Consider the following 16,572-nt stretch of genomic DNA (forward strand, 5'->3'; position numbering starts at 1 on the left):
TCGAATTAGTGGGGCAGTCTGAAACACGCTACTTCTGTCTCTGGTGACAAAACACCTTTTAAAAGACAATATAAAAACGTGTTATGCTGCATTAGTTATTGAAGCTATATTAATTAGTTGATAATTTGACCTAAATAGCCTTTGCAAATTGTGTATGTATGTATGTGTATAAAATTACATTATTGAAATGTAAATATTTAAAATTAAATATTGAAATGTATAAAACAAGATTGATTAATTTAAAGGGTAGAAAACTAAGTACTAAAGTAAAGCAAGAACAAAAAATTAAACAAGTCCTTCGAGTTAATGTAAATTAAAAATACATCCATGAATGAAACGGTCTTAATGCTCTGCAATTTATTGTTACTGCCAAGCTTGATATAATCGGTGACAAACATAGCATAGGCAAAACCACATACAGAGAGCCCAGCATAGTTCAAAATAAGTGACAAAAGCCAGTCAGAAATGAACTAAATACAGGCACTTACATTGCTTTTTACATCCAGACTAGTACCGTACTCTGAGAACTTCAAGGTTTTTCAGTAGGAACTATGAAACTTAATCCTTACATTAACAACTTGGAACAATTTAACAGTTCGTACAAAAGTGAGGAAAATGTCAACCAGCAACCACTTTATGGTCACATCCCTTCTGATGCACTGGAGTTTTGGTCAATCCCTGCTACACTTAAATGGACATACAGTATTTGCTCAACGAGAAGAGTAATGTCTTAAGTTTCCTTTGTGATTCAGGACAGAACTGTACCAAAAGATACTGGAAAATAAATAGTTCATCATTTTGATGAATATATACAAAGGTCCATCTTTCTTGTTTCCCTTTAAACATCCAGCCCGGGCGCCTCGGGATTCAGTTCACAGAAATAAAACAGCGTGGCTTCATTGGCCTCCGCTTCGGTCAGAGGCTCCAGGCGAATCAGCTTGCTGCGCGGAGGCTCCTCCAGCTCCAGGGCCGAGTCCAGCAGGTTGTGGGGCTCATCGCTGTGCTGCAGCAGTGAGTCACTCAGGTCAGGAACGGGAGCATCCGGCTCGGGGGCAAGTGTGGAGGAGCACCCGTCCAGGAAGGCCATGAGGGGGCAGGTGGTGTACTGGATCAGCTGCTTATCTGCAACAAGCAGGACACCGATCGTCACACTGCAGTACTGCAGGACACTTGTCAGTTTTCCTTCAGAATAACAGGTTATACATGAGACTCCAAGTATTCGTTTAATACTTTCGACCTGGTGATGTGAGTCACAAGCTTAATACGTGAATAGACCTTACCAGTATCGGTCTTGTTTTCTTTGGACGATAACTCAACATTTCCCTTTAGATGCTCAGTCCCCTAGGGTTTGTGGAGTAAATAAACAACAGTAAGTTAAATTCTTCAAGTGGTGTTTTTAGTATCAAAAAGGTTTAAAAAAAAAAACAAAGTATGTTATTTTATGAAGAAAACAACTTGCTACATTCTCAGCTGGTTTCAAAGACCTTGAATAGCACTAGGCTTGGCTGACTCTACCTAAAATAACAATGGGAGGGTGATTCTCATGAAATTCTCATTTCAGAGTGATGAAATCTCTATGAGTTTTTAAAAAATGATATTAACCAACATTTTATTTGGAGTATGCTTAGTAGGGTCTAAAGTCACTATAAATGTTGATTTCAAAGAGACTATTTACTTATTTTTGTATGTTTTAGTGCTTTTGTTGTGCCAAGTGAATGAAATTTCTCATTACCGCAATAACATGTCACAAGCACAATTGTCAATGCACTTTTTTTCCACTTTTTTTAAATTGCTATGATAAAAAGTAGACCTAAGCTAGCTATAGTAAAGGACAAAATAGAATTATGTACTTTATTAATATATTTTCAAGATTTTCTCATTACCGAAATATATCTCAAGAATGTGATCGTAACATTTGGAATAATTCATGTTTAATTACTTACCTTAGCACATTTTGTTGAGTACCTACAACATCTTAACTCACAGTGTTGGTCTATATTATGGAAAGCTTAATTGAAGGTGCAAGTCAGGTAGTAAAAATTAAATTACTTCATATTTTGGTAATGATAAATAAGCAGGTTGCGAACAACTGAGTAGCCTACGTACAGTAAAGATCAACAGTATTTGATTTCATGTTTCATGTTAATCAAATAGCAGTGTAAAATGTATAGATATGGTGCAGCATCAATATCAAAGCATAAAGCACTAGAAATGTTTCTTGAATTTAAATTAACCAGGGCTGGCTCCAGGCATAGGCTATACAGGCGGTCACCTAAGCAGACATCCATCCAGAGGGTCGAGAATAAACAATATTACTTGATTTTCTGCCTAATATTACGGAAGCATATTGCTGCCACACGAAAAAAAAAAAAAATTTATAACTTGCGTTTTTCTGGATTTTGTTGTTGTTATTCTGTCTCTCAATGTTAAAATACACCTACCATTAAAATTATAGACTGATCATTTCTTTGTCAGTGGGCAAACGTACAAAATCAGCAGGGGATCAAATACTTTTTTCCCCCCTCACTGTAAGTATCAAGTATTGGGGGTGGATAGAGGATTTTCATTTAGGGGGTTCATGAGCAGAACATTTTCGATTGAGTGCCCCTAGTATGCAAATTAGAGTAGGCTATTTCTTAGACAATCAAACTACACATTTTCTTAATGGATTTTTGACCTCAACTCTTCTATTAGGTGGGTCAAAATCAGACATCTACAGTTAATCAAATGAATAATGTCCAAGAGAAAAAAATTGACATATTTAGTGGGGAGGGGCCTGGAAATTATTACAAAACTTTGATTCTTTAAATCATGGCCAAAACTACCCGAGTTCCGAGGCCAGAGTGGCTAAACCATCTCCATTACCATCTTTACCTCAATCTGACTGATATCCAGCTTCAAAAGTGAAAGTGAAACTGGAGCTGAATCTATGATTTGTTTTGCAACTTTCCTCTGTGAAGCATCAGATTGAGACCCTGAGATTCATGGGTCAGGAATTTCAAATTGGAGGTAAGAAAATTAAACTTTCTTTAACTGCAATTTTGTTGAATAAAATAAACAAAAACTGAAAGGATGCAGGCAGCATGATGGTAGTCTTCATTGACAATAAAGGGAAATGTTAAATCAGAAACTTTTTGATTTCTGGAAAATAAACAGCTTCAAAAGGTCTTCTATCATCGTCCCTGCATTCATGAGGTGGTGGAAGGGGGAGGGAATTGGGCACGTCAGCCAGTTGATATGCGACCAAAGCGGGTCCTAGATGCTCTGTCGGTCGCAGTACCTACCCAGTTCTGAGAACTCTTGAATGGATTTTTGCAACTATGCGAGTTACGACAGTAACAGGGGAGCGATCATTCAGTGCGCTGAAACTACTCAAAACATATTCGTGCTCCACAATGAAATACAAAAGACTTAATGGGCTCATGCACCTGTACATAAATAAGGACCTCAAAGTAATTTATGGAGATGTTCTTGATGAATGTAGGTTTCACAACAGGAGACGTGCATTCACCTAGAAACTCCTACATCAGCAGCGGAAACAGCCGATTTCCAATGAAAATGCATATTTCTAGGAGGGGCAAAAATCAAACATTGGGCATCCTCACCCATTACGAAAAATACATGGCTTATTTCAAGGAACAGTACACATTTTCCTGTCACTGCAACACTATGCTGTAAACGGCCTAGTAAAGGCATAACTTGATATTTTGGGACCAAAAATGTTAGCCCCCCACCCCTGAGTATCATAACAATGTAATTGTTAATCTTTAATATTTTCTCACTACCCATCAACATCATAATAGTAATTGTAATATTAATGGATATTATTAAGATACAATATTGCAATGAAATACATTACGGTGATGAGGAGGTCTAGTGAAAAATGCTAACAATTAATACATCATCTTGTAGAGCCTTTTAAAGTGTTATATTGATCAAAAATGTTAATAAAAATAATGACGATACCAATAGCGGTAATGAGAATCTAGTGTCAGACACAGGGAGTTTAGATACAAGTACTACATTTTTGGTGAATAAAAGTGAGGAGATATGCATACTTTGTGTCCATCTTTGATCTTCTCCTCTTGTTGATGCATCATGGGAGTATAAAACTATTGACCATTTTGTTGTGATTTTGATGAACAAATATTACGGTAATGAGAAATGGGTTGATGGACACCATGTTTTTTCACTATATTATCCATATGATGATGTCTAGATTTTTAAATAAATTATTTGTATAGACTATTGGACATTTGACAACATACACTTTATTCTTTAATTAGATTATTTTACTTGATGACCATCTTTTTGAATTGCGGTAATGAGAAATTAACTGGAAAATGGATAAAAAATCTTAACCCATTTAAAAGTTTAAGGTTTTACCATTTAGTTTCATAATGTTTTTTATATTCAATTAATCAAGCCCATGGTTCAAGATTGGTTTCATGAGACTCACCTGGGTAGTCCAAGGCTAATCAGCACTATTCAGAATCTGTGAAACCACCCCTTTGAGAATTGGAAATTGCTCTACCTGGAGAAAAGCAGTGGCCTTCATAAGGTATTTTCAGAACTCCAGTGGACGGAAGTGGAAAACGTAATGAGAGTAAATATGCCGAGAAGATGCAGATAAGACTACATAAATGTCAAACTGAAATGCAGTACATATTACTGGCTTTCTATTTGACTGAGCAAGTTACTGGATATAACTCACTTCAACTGTGGAGACGCCGGAATCGTTTGTGCTCATCGGGCAAATTGGACTGAAAAGCTACGAGGGAAAAAATTTAAGATCAATTCATGTTGGGATTTAATTAATGTACCACTAACCCCTAGAAAGAAATGTGTGAAGTATTAATTTAATAATGCTATGGCTTGATTAAACTCAAATCTGAAAAATAAATATTTAAAATTTAAAATCCTGGACAATGATATTCTTGTTAGAAAAACCATAGTCCATATTTTCCTCAATGACTCAATGGTCTGAAGATTAGTTTTTAGGTGGATAACCAGGGACTACACGACAGTTATTTTTAGTAACTGACCAAATTGAAGGTAAGAGTTTCCGTTTCTCATTTTCCCTTTGGTAAAACTGTTGGCAAACAGATTGAGATAGTTTGCTTGTTATTTAGAAATTTTTTCTGCAGGTAATTGAAGACACAAATGACTCAATTCTAGTAGTAACACTGGGTTTAGTTTAAATAGAGTAATATAGTTTTGTTGCACTCATAAGTGGGTAGTTTACTAGCTGACTACAGATTATCAAATTAGGTTATTTCTAAGCAGCCAGGTTGAAAATATAGTTGTTTTCCCATTTCTGTGGGATTTCTGAAGGGGATCAAGGGCAAATCCTTAAGGGCAAGTGGCTGAAAATTAAATTCTGATGTCCACTTCCCTAGTTTTGAAAGATGGCAAAACAATCTAAATTAAAATGGAGGTACGGAAAGGATCAACTACATACACTGAAAATAAAAACAATTGTGAGGGAAACTGCGATATTAAAACACATAAGACAGTGGGTACAAGTCACTCAAAGTGACATGATTCACCAGTAGTCCTCCACCTCACAGAGACAGGCCCCCAGAAAAACTTCAACACGAAGTCACTCATTCTGAGCAGTAAAAGGAACTGGGGTTTCAAAAGCCTACTAATTTATTTATAGGATGTCATTGCTCCTCATCTACATTCTGAGCTCACTAATATAACACATTTTCTTGGTGGTCCAGGTTTAATAATTTTGAGTAATAAATTATTAAATTGTCCTTCACAATTTAATACAAGTCAGTTCCTTTTGGTTCCTGGAAGCCACTACAGAGCCGGGGAGTATTATCTATGTAGTCTGTTATGGGGGAAAAAATATCTGACTTCTGTGATTGATCCATTTTGTGCTTGATGTTCTACATAATTATCTCATTAGTGGCATCAGGCAAAATTAGAGGCCTTCCGGACCCATTGAAATTTACCTAATAATGTATTTAAAAAAAATACATACAACTGACAAGGTAAAACAATGTATGCCTTGGTGATAATCACTGAAATTAATATTTACTGTAAATGTTTTAAAACAAAACCAAATTAATATAAATAGAGGTTTCACTGCAGAAAATCTTAAACCAGAGCATGAAACTGGACTTTGTCTAACGTTCTAGCTTTCCTCTCAAGAGACTGGAACCGATGACAAACTTACGTCGTCCAAGATGTCTGGATCAATGCTGAACTGCTTGCCATACAGCATAGCCTGGAAGTCTTCTAAAGTGCAGTCAATGCTGTCCAGATAGTCCATCAGCTCAACCCTGTAAGACACAGTCGATATGATGTCCTTGGAATTGGAAGAGTGGGACCATAAATACAACCCAGGCTGACTCTTTCGCAGACGTGGTGGCTGAGACCTGGGGTGCGTGAAAAGGCAGAATAGCTAATGTTGAACTAACTACTAATGCAGTTCCTTTAGGGGAATATGAATCAATCTATACACGTTGCTTTTATGTCCGTATGATAAGGGTGGCCTAACTGAGAATGCCTAAACATCTGCTTACTAAATTAATCCAGAAATATTTCGGTATTTGTTTGTCGTAAAACTGACCTGCTTTGTCATCCTTTAAATAAAGCATCATGAACTATCACAAATGAAGCTTCAGGTGGTAAAGAAGTGAAAATCCACAGGTACTCACTTGCCCAATAGGTTGATATTCTGGGAAATGGCTCCGTTCTCATTGAGGATGGAGTCCATCATCTGGACCGGGTCTTCTGTGGTGAGTCCTGCAGGCTTTTCGACCAGAGCGTTGCTCATCACGAGGCTGCTGTCTGACATGGTTTTGGGCGATTGTTGAAGATCATGTTTTGGCGAGTCTGCCATCCGTTTCTTTTGCTCACCATCCACAACCACTCCCCCATCACTGCCAATCTGCACCTCAACAATTTCAATGTCCCTTAAGGAAAAGGAAAAGACAAATTCAATTCAATCAAATCACATCCAAAGGAACTCACAAATACCTTCTCTGACCTTTTTCTCCCTCAGGGATTCTGTGCCTAAGCAACACCAATCAAAGCCATAACATAACACAGCGGTAGGGCTGTGCTGGTAAACAGTATACTGCCTCACCACAGTGAAAAATTATTTATCCTTAATACCAGCGTGCTTCCTTTTTATTTTTGATTAATTGTGATTAAAAGTGATTAATTTTTCGGGATAACCACGCTCCCCCTGCAACAGTACTCGTCACCGTGGTAAATTATTAAATGGTATATCAATATAAAAATCTGTCACCGGCACAGCCCTACACAGCAGCCCAGAAAGAGTTATGTAACATTCCAAAACATTTTCCACATGCATATAGTACACTACTACAAAATATATATTCTCTTTCCTCCCCTTTAAAAGATAAATCGCATAAAAAAAAGTGCCAAAGCCAAAAATCTGGCTTTTCACTATTGTATTGTAGGCAATTCTGAAATTGTGTAATATTGGTTTGTGTATGGGGGGGATGGCAGCTATAAGGAAAATAAGTCTAATCAGGATAATGAAATATGATAATTAAACATTTGATTAGTGCTGTCACGATACCAGAATGTTTACTTCGATACCTATATCAGGTTTATTATCATAATACTCAAAACTGAAACACGATACCATGACCAAAAAATATATAAATCTATTTATAAGCCAAAATCACAGAATAACCACTGGGCTTTATTTTTCAAACACTGAACAATATGCTGATAACTGCGTAGAAAAAACAAAATAACCAACTATAAAACTACAATACCGTATTAAATAACAGAATATAATCTCTCTCACAAGCAAGTAATTTGTTACAGAACAGCAGTATCATTTTTTTCTTAAGCTTGGAGTGTCTAGAATAAAACTAGAACACCATATTCAAAAATAAATTCTCTCAAAAATAAAATAATTTTAATGGTAGGTGTATTTTAACAGTGAGAGACAGAATAACAACAAAAAAATCCAGAAAAACACATTTCAAAAAAGTTATAAATTGATTTGCATGTTAATGACGGAAATAAGTATTTGATCCCCTATCAATCAGCAAGATTTCTGGCTCCCAGGTGTCTTTTATACAGGTAACGAGCCGAGCTGTGCTCCTAATCTCAGCTCGTTACCTGTATAAAAGACACCTGTCCACAGAAGCAATCAATCAGATTCCAAACTCTCCACCATGGCCAAGACCAAAGAGCTGTCCAAGGATGTCAGGGACAAGATTGTAGACCTACACAAGGCTGGAATGGGCTACAAGAACATCACCAAGCAGCTTGGTGAGAAGGTGACAACAGCTGGTGCGATTATTCGCAAATGGAAGAAACACAAAATAACTGTCAGTCTCCCTCGGTCTGGGGCTCCATGCAAGATCTCACCTCGTGGAGTTTCAATGATCATGAGAACGGTGAGGAATCAGCCCAGAACTACACGGGAGGATCTTGTTAATGATCAAGGCAGCTGGGACCATAGTCACCAAGAAAACAATTGGTAACACACTACGCCGTGAAGGACTGAAATCCTGCAGCGACCGCAAGGTCCCCCTGCTCAAGAAAGCACATGTACAGGCCCGTCTGAAGTTTGCCAATGAACATCTGAATGATTCAGAGGAGAACTGGGTGAAAGTGTTGTGGTCAGATGAGACCAAAATCGAGCTCTTTGGCATCAACTCAACTCGCCGTGTTTGGAGGAGGAGGAATGACCCCAAGAACACCATCCCCACCGTCAAACATGGAGGTGGAAACATTATGCTTTGGGGGTGTTTTTCTGCTAAGGCGACAGGACAACTGCACCGCATCAAAGGGACGATGGACGGGGCCAAGTACCATCAAATCTTGGGTGAGAACCTCCTTCCCTCAGTCAGGACATTGAAAATGGGTCGTGGATGGGTATTCCAGCATGACAATGACCCAAAACACACAGCCAAGGCAACAAAGGAGTGGCTCAAGAAGAAGCACATTAAGGTCCTGGAGTGGCCTAGCCAGTCTCCAGACCTTAATCCCATAGAAAATCTGTGGAGGGAACTGAAGATTCAAGTTGCCAAACGTCAGCCTCGAAACCTTAATGACTTGGAGAGGATCTGCAAGGAGGAGTGGGACAAAATCCCTCCTGAGATGTGTGCAAACCTGGTGGCCAACTACAAGAAATGTCTGACCTCTGTGATTGCCAACAAGGGTTTTGCCACCAATTACTAAGTCGAAGGGGTCAAATACTTATTTCACTCATTAACATGCAAATCAATTTATAACTTTTTTTGAAATGCGTTTTTCTGGATTTTTTTGTTGTTATTCTGTCTCTCACTGTTAAAATACACCTACCATTAAAATTATAGACTGATCATTTCTTTGTCAGTGGGCAAACGTACAAAATCAGCAGGGGATCAAATACTTTTTTCCCCTCACTGTAACTGCATTTCTGATTTTTCATATAACATTAGCTAACCAACCATGTTATGGCAATGCAACTGTTGCTCAGAATTTGTTTGACATAATCACACCAATTTTGTCATACTTAAAATAAGGCATCACAACCTATATATAGTTAAATATACAGAATAATAGACATGTCGATATCTAATTGTTTATTTGTTTAACTCTTCATGTGGTAAAGAAATGAAAATATACTGGTACTCACTTGCCCAATAGGTTGATATTCTGGGAAATGGCTCCGTTCTCATTGAGGATGGAGTCCATCATCTGGACCGGGTCTTCTGTGGTGAGTCCTACAGGCTTTTCGACCAGAGCGTTGCTCATCACGAGGCTGCTGTCTGACATGGCTTTGGGAGATTGTTGAAGATCATGTTTTGGCGAGTCTGCCATCTGTTTATTTTGCTCACCATCCAAAACCACTCCCCCATCACCGCCAATCTGCACCTCAACAATTTCAATGTCCCTTAAGGAAAAGGAAAAGACAAATTAAATCAAATCACATCCAGTGGAACTCACAACTACCTTCTCTGACCATTTTCTCCCTCAGCCTTCACAACAATAACAACTGCCCAGGACCATTTTATTAGCTCACACAATATACAGTTTTTCATGTGCAATATTAACATCCAAAATACTTTTTATTTTACTTTAAAAAGTAAATCTCTACAATTTAAGAAAACCAGAAATAATCAGACGTAAAAAGTTAATCTTTATTAATACTTATGTGACCTTTGGGGTGGGATATTATTTCACTGCAGTATGTGAAATGTTTAGAAATGTTAATGAAGGACGATAATTAAAACTTACATTTGATCTGAATTTCTTGTTGGAGTTTCATCTGCATTTTCTGCATCATCAGTTACGTCACAGATTATAACATCATCAGAAACATCCGAACTTTTCTTTACATTGTTTGACCCATTAACAGATACCTTCAAGAAAATATTTGAAATCAATTACAAAACATCCAGCAACTAAAAAAAAACTAAAAATAAATAAGATTGTAGATAAGATTAAATGGTGTTTTAAAATTATTGTAAAGATTGTAATTTGCAAACTGTAATCTGAAATGTAAATATCATTGGCTGTTTGTAAAATGGCTGCCTTTTCCTCAATTGACCAATCATTGTTTGCGGACAGGTGAAACTTCAGAAATGACACAGGCCTCATGCACATTCATCTTCACCACATACACTGCTGTGCTCCACCGAGTCTTCATAAATTTGATGGATAAACTTTGATTTGTTTCCATTGCTATTCATCATCAAGGGCCTAGAAATCAGAAATTAAGAACATTTTTTTTTTTTGTTTTTACGTGTTCAACTTGGACCATAAACAGATTCTGATTTTAAAAACCAAAAAGACACACACAACAAAAAACACATTTGAAACATCTAAAATCATGCTTCAAATATAAGGATATTAAACAAGCGTGAATGTTAATCAATCTAAAATCTCAAATGTTGAATGAGAAGAATTAATACAAACAATATTGTATCCTGAAGGTTGGTCAGCAATTCACGGATTTGACAAATTTGAAAACTTAACATTATTATTAATGCAACATCAATGTGCAAAAGTTACCAACAGCCGGAAACACTGCAGGCTCACCTTTTGCGCTTCAAGCTCATGACATGGTTGTTCTGAACCAAAGACACAATGAACTGGATGAGCTGAAAGGAAAAAGGTAAGAATGATCTTTCAAATAAGACATTAATTCTTTTATGCTAATGATCTTCCAAGATAATACTATCGTTAACTCCACACGTACACAAAAGCAAATACAGAGGATGTAGAATATATATAGGCTGAACATTTACCCCTCACCAGAGGATCACATGGCAGAAGAGAATTGACACAGTTGGCTTATACCGATAGCCCACTTATAACGAGGTGTAGGATTTAGATTGTATCATTACTAAAGAGAGTTAACAAGCATTTCCATTAACACTGAACACTAGGTCTTACATTTTAAACATTCATAAAAAGATCTATGGCAGTTTAAATTCAAATATTTTTTTTACAGTTGATTCAAGACACAGGGCTCTCTTTTACTTTCATGGTCTGGGTTGTCTGGTACATGTAAAAGAGTACAAGTGGGCCCCAAGAGCCAAAGGCTTGTGTCACCAATATATAAAGACATAAACCTAATATGAATCTTTTAATAAACATTAATTGAGATAAAGGTTGCATAGAAACTGACATATACAGTGAAACACACTTCTGCTGGGTTGGCATTAGGTGAGTGAGGTCATTTACCTTCTTTATGACCTGCTGCTGGTTGGTGTGTTTCTGTCTCAGATCTGAGATCTCCCTCCACAGAGCTTCATTCTCTCTGTTTAATTCAAGAACAGAAAAGGGACGACTCTAATGAAAAATATAGTTAACAAACCAAACTGAAGAGAAGTCATTTAAAAGTAAAAAGGACATCTGTGCATCTTTCACACAATTTTCAGGTAATCTCAATATAACTGTTTCACAGTGATATCACAACAGACTAGCCCTTCCCTGTAAAATGAATCTCTTATTCATGTGGCTGTCACCATCAAACATTGACCTCCACAGATACCTAAACACGGCATATGCTGAACATATGCACCTTAAACTGTACGTAAGCACCTTATTGTAAATGCTGAACTTAGCCTTTTTTCCTTCACCCCCTAAAGTATTTGATACTTTAAACCATTTTAAAAAATTGAATAAACTTTATTAAATATTTTATGCAAAGTGAAAATACTGTTAAAAGCAGGTGATATGACATACATCCGAGTTACATACCACTGTGGTAATTTCAAGCCTCTATTGCATACACTCCACTGAATGACTTTCATACCTCTTCAGGGTGGTGAGTCTCGAATCGAGACTCTCTTGTTTCCCATGGACACTCTGAACATTGGACAGAATCTTTGAGAGGTCTTCTTGACGCATCTTATTTTCCTCAGGTCTCGCTGAAGAAACCTAGAAAAATACACAATATTACAACAACAATTCATCACACGGGTCACAAAAGTACATAAGCGAACACATATCTTTCCTTACTTTACATACTTTACTTTGCCTGACTTTGAATGTATGCATTATGAATGACCTTTAACAAATGTTATCCATTCAAAAACAAACTTCTGCTGGAATGGGCCATTATCTGAGGGACATAAAAAAATAATACAAATAAAAATATGTACATTTTCTGTAAAAAAAAAAGTCTGGATTTATTCAAACTAAGAACAAAGTGAATGATCTTAATGCAGTGTGTTGCTGAAGCTTCACTCTTGTAACATGTTCTCAGTTACACTTAAGGACACAAAAGGCATGCTACAAATGCCATGCAACACAGGTTTTGAAGCCATATACACAAATCTGATTCAACAAATTAAAAATACTCCAGCTGCAATGCAGGTTAATATTGGATAATTTTCACCAAAAACTAAAATTGAGATAGCAAATTATATGTTTATGCATGCATGGGCAAGTTATTTTGCATTTCAACTCATAAGTTCTTGCTGGTACCTTTCTTTTGATATTCTCTAGCAAGTCGTCCTGCCCGTGCTTAAAGAATGGATGCTGAAACTCAACTGGCCCATCGCGCTCCTGTTTCACAATGCCTGTGTCCATGTGCATTACCTTGCGAAATCCATCTGCAAAACATTTTATTTAACCCATTTATTAGCCCTGACCATGAGAAATGTAGTGGCCAAGAGACTTCTGGAAACTGCAAAATGTGACACTTGGCAGGTACAATTTGGTCTGTCTATGGCCCCTTCCCTCATATTACCGTTGAATCCACGCGTTTAAATTATTTCTTTAAATGCTATTGTGTTTTGGCAAGCAGAAAAAGGCACAGTTACATAGAGTGCAATACTCAGCATATTTCAAGGCACTGGATCAAAAGTTCACAGAATCCCTTGCAGGATTAAACATCTTACTGTATTCATTTATTTTAAGTTCTAGAGAACTTAAGGATTTTTGGTGTTTTTGAGAAGTACTTACACATGTTGAGTTGTCTGACAAAACTGGCCATATTGTTGTGTTTAAAGAACTTGGGGAGTATTTCTTTGGCAAATCGCTGTTCATCCAGCACAAGAAAGCTGTGGCCCTCCTTTAGAAACACACACACACACACACAATAAAAAACAATGCATGTGTTACTTTAAAATACATTCTGGTGATATAAGAATATTACACTGCGATAGATAGATACTTGTTTAAGTACATTTGTAAACCAGTTTAAATGTAGATCAAAAGGGAAGCATCTTTGTTGTCTTTTATGCTCACTTGCTGTAAAGAGTTCCTAACTGCAGGAACTGAAATAGCACTGAATATATCCAGTGACTGTTGAGTCCTAAAATGCATAAGCATAACATCTAAAATCACTTTATATCCCCACACCCTGCAGCAAAACTAATAGCAAATAAAGTTAAAAGTACAGTTTGTACTGCCATCTGCAGATTATATTCTGATTTGATTTAATATAATATAAACCTAAATGTACTGTTTAGGTTTAAAGCAGCATTTGCCAAGTGTTGCATCAGAATAGTCAGCTGTGTGCTACACATTCATTCCCCGGGTTATTTCCTGTTATGCTACCTTTAGTGTTTTCTGCCAAGCAAATGTGCAGCAAACAGCTGACTGTATAATCCAATAGAGTGAACATGACAGCACAGTATACTGGCAACAGCACCAGAAATAAACCGACTCAACAACAAACACCACCTGTCAAGTCAATAATAAAGACGTGCAGAAGACACTCATTATTCTGTCACCTACACCAAGACCTGACAGCAAAAAAAGCAGAATCCCTTTCAAGTTATTATACAAAGAAGCCAAAGGCCAAAAACTCCCATTGATTTTGTTGTATTGTGTTTCCGCGCAACGCCGCTCCCCAGCCCGTGTCCCATGTGTCGGTGCCACCCTTGACTGCAGCGCAGCTGTGTGACAAGCAGGCTCAGCACAGCTCTGCATCTCATTATTACACATGTAACGATATCAAAACCGCCATTCATTCATTCTCCCTTCTAGTCATACTCAAGTATCCCAACACCCGACTCCATCATCAAGTATAAATAGCATCCCTGTCTTCCCACTAACACGCCACGCAGACGCAGACGTACACAGCCAGGTCTGGGAAGCATTGCAAAGATGCGTCTGACTGAGCTTGACATAATATATCCAGAAAACAATACCATCACGATAAACACACACAAATTCGTCTAATAACTGCGAATGCCTCGGGTGACAGGGATAGACTTACAATTACAGAAATGAGTGATTGTATTTGGTCAAACGAGCATTTTGTCTGCTCTTTCCCATTCCCAGAGATGGATGTCTTTGTTAATGTTAGGTCCATTGATAGCTCGCTAACTGTCACTCTGAAGGTGTGCTTTATTACCTGGCTCCAGCAGATGAATTCATTAGTGTCGGAGTCCTCGACCAGCGTCCACAACTTGGTGAGAAACGCGGGGACGTTGGAGTTCTGCTTCATTTTGTTGCTAACCGTGTTTAAAACAAATGCGATGCAGCCCTTTCAGACAAGGCAGCAAGGCCAGTCATCCGAGCGGAAACAAGAAGGCAGGCGACTTCCGGTAGAAAGCGGCGCGCTGATTGGTGCGTCGGCACTTACATAACCTGCCTCACGTGTAACAACAAGCTGTCCGCACACGCCGCCGACGTCCGCTCTGAACCAATCAGAGCCGTCCATCCGCGCTGGACCAATCAGAGCCGTCCATCCGCGCTGGACCAATCAGAGCCGTCCATCCGCACAGCGTGCCTGGAGAGACAGCGTAAAGCTGGGGCCATCATGCCTGCAGGGAGATCAATCATTCAGAACCATTTTGCAAGATTTTAAAAATATATCTATTAATAGGAACCGCATATTAAACCTGTATTCATTGCAGATGTTATGTTTTGGTCTGCTTTCTAAATTTGATAGCTCAGTTTGACTCCACCTATAATACATGAATGACAACCTCCCTTTTTCCGTAAATCTGCATGGTAATTTGGCAGCTATCCCATTGCTTTCATGTGCCTGACATATATTGTGCTAAGCTCTAGTTTTTCATTTGTATTGGGGTTTACTACCCCACTCCATTCTGTACAATGAGTTCACTTTGATTTCCTGCACTTAATTTTGGTATTGCCATGACTACAGTAAACATTTATAAGGGCTGTCATGGGATAAAGGGACTGTAGCCTTGACAACCAGACATACTATAATGTAGTTCCTTTGAGGTTTAATTTTTGAATAGAATAGTTTAAATGTTGAAACAAATGTTTTCACAAAGTTAATTACATTTGTAAATATTCAAGTATTGTTTCACAATATAAATGTTATGTGAAAATAGTATCTTGTTTTTCCACTAAGAAACATGATCTGAAAATATGTACATATGCTAGCCATCCACAAAAATACTCTTGGTTGTTGTCTTCCCTCCTAACCCCTTCAGACTGGTAGCTTCAAATCTGCATTGACATTTATCTATTGGCCTGATAAGACTTTTGTACATTTACCTTTTGGATTGCAAATTGTAGGGCACTCAAACAGGGTTAATGACTTCCCTGATGTAGGTTTGCTCTAATACCACTAGATGGCGGTGAAAAGCAATCTTGCCTGATGATAGAGACAAGTTGAGAAAAACTCACAAGCATTTCAGTATTTCCATGACTACCGTCCTCTTAGGCCCAGCAACCTATTCTCCCGCTTTGAGTTATTTTTTGGGACTGAAGATGTACATTGTTTGTTGTTGTTCATACTGTACTAAGTTCCTTGGAATGTCTGTATTTTATGACAGCTGTAAGTAGCCCCAGTGAGGGTGTTGCTAATAATTTAATACATGAATAATACTCTTGGGTAATGTTTTGGGTTGGCACTGAGTGAAATTCTCACCAGCAACACTCCAATGGATATCACCCAATTGTAAGGATTTTGGGTAAGGCTTGGGTTTTGGATTAAGGCTAGGATTCTGTATCTAGGAATCTAAACTTGAGGTTGTATTGTCTCAAGCCCTGCATCCCCTTCAGTTGAACATCATCAACCTCAGATGCAACTGGGCTGCTCCTTGCTTATCTGTAAATGTTGTTCAATATTTTCAGAGGGCTTTCACAAGTAATATACCCACTACAGGTATAATGAAGCCTTTTTTTGTGCATAGAAAATTA

General features: G+C 37.8%; 1 protein-coding gene across 3 annotated transcripts; it reads right to left on the bottom strand.

Moving 5' to 3' along the window:
- Window positions 1-342: 342 nt before the first annotated feature.
- Window positions 343-14,991, bottom strand: hsf2 (heat shock transcription factor 2). Of its 3 annotated transcripts, XM_066707556.1 has the most exons (14): window positions 14,807-14,991; window positions 13,408-13,516; window positions 12,928-13,055; window positions 12,254-12,378; window positions 11,680-11,755; window positions 11,032-11,093; window positions 10,614-10,692; window positions 10,228-10,352; window positions 9,626-9,883; window positions 6,672-6,929; window positions 6,188-6,293; window positions 4,715-4,771; window positions 1,281-1,341; window positions 343-1,122 (listed from the first exon to the last, which is right to left on the bottom strand). In XM_066707556.1, the coding sequence occupies exons 1-14, from the start codon at window positions 14,897-14,899 to the stop codon at window positions 839-841; spliced, it is 1,821 nt and encodes a 606-aa protein (XP_066563653.1). In that variant the 5' UTR covers window positions 14,900-14,991; the 3' UTR covers window positions 343-838. The 3 variants fall into 3 exon arrangements, with proteins under 3 accessions (XP_066563653.1, XP_066563659.1, XP_066563665.1); XM_066707562.1 differs by lacking the exon at window positions 4,715-4,771 and having other exon boundaries at window positions 14,807-14,990; XM_066707568.1 differs by lacking the exons at window positions 12,928-13,055; window positions 13,408-13,516; window positions 14,807-14,991 and adding an exon at window positions 12,469-12,562.
- Between the last annotated feature and the right edge of the window lie 1,581 nt (window positions 14,992-16,572).

Source organism: Amia ocellicauda, chromosome 1 (assembly GCF_036373705.1).
Source record: "Amia ocellicauda isolate fAmiCal2 chromosome 1, fAmiCal2.hap1, whole genome shotgun sequence".
NCBI classification, from domain to species: Eukaryota; Metazoa; Chordata; class Actinopteri; order Amiiformes; family Amiidae; genus Amia; species Amia ocellicauda.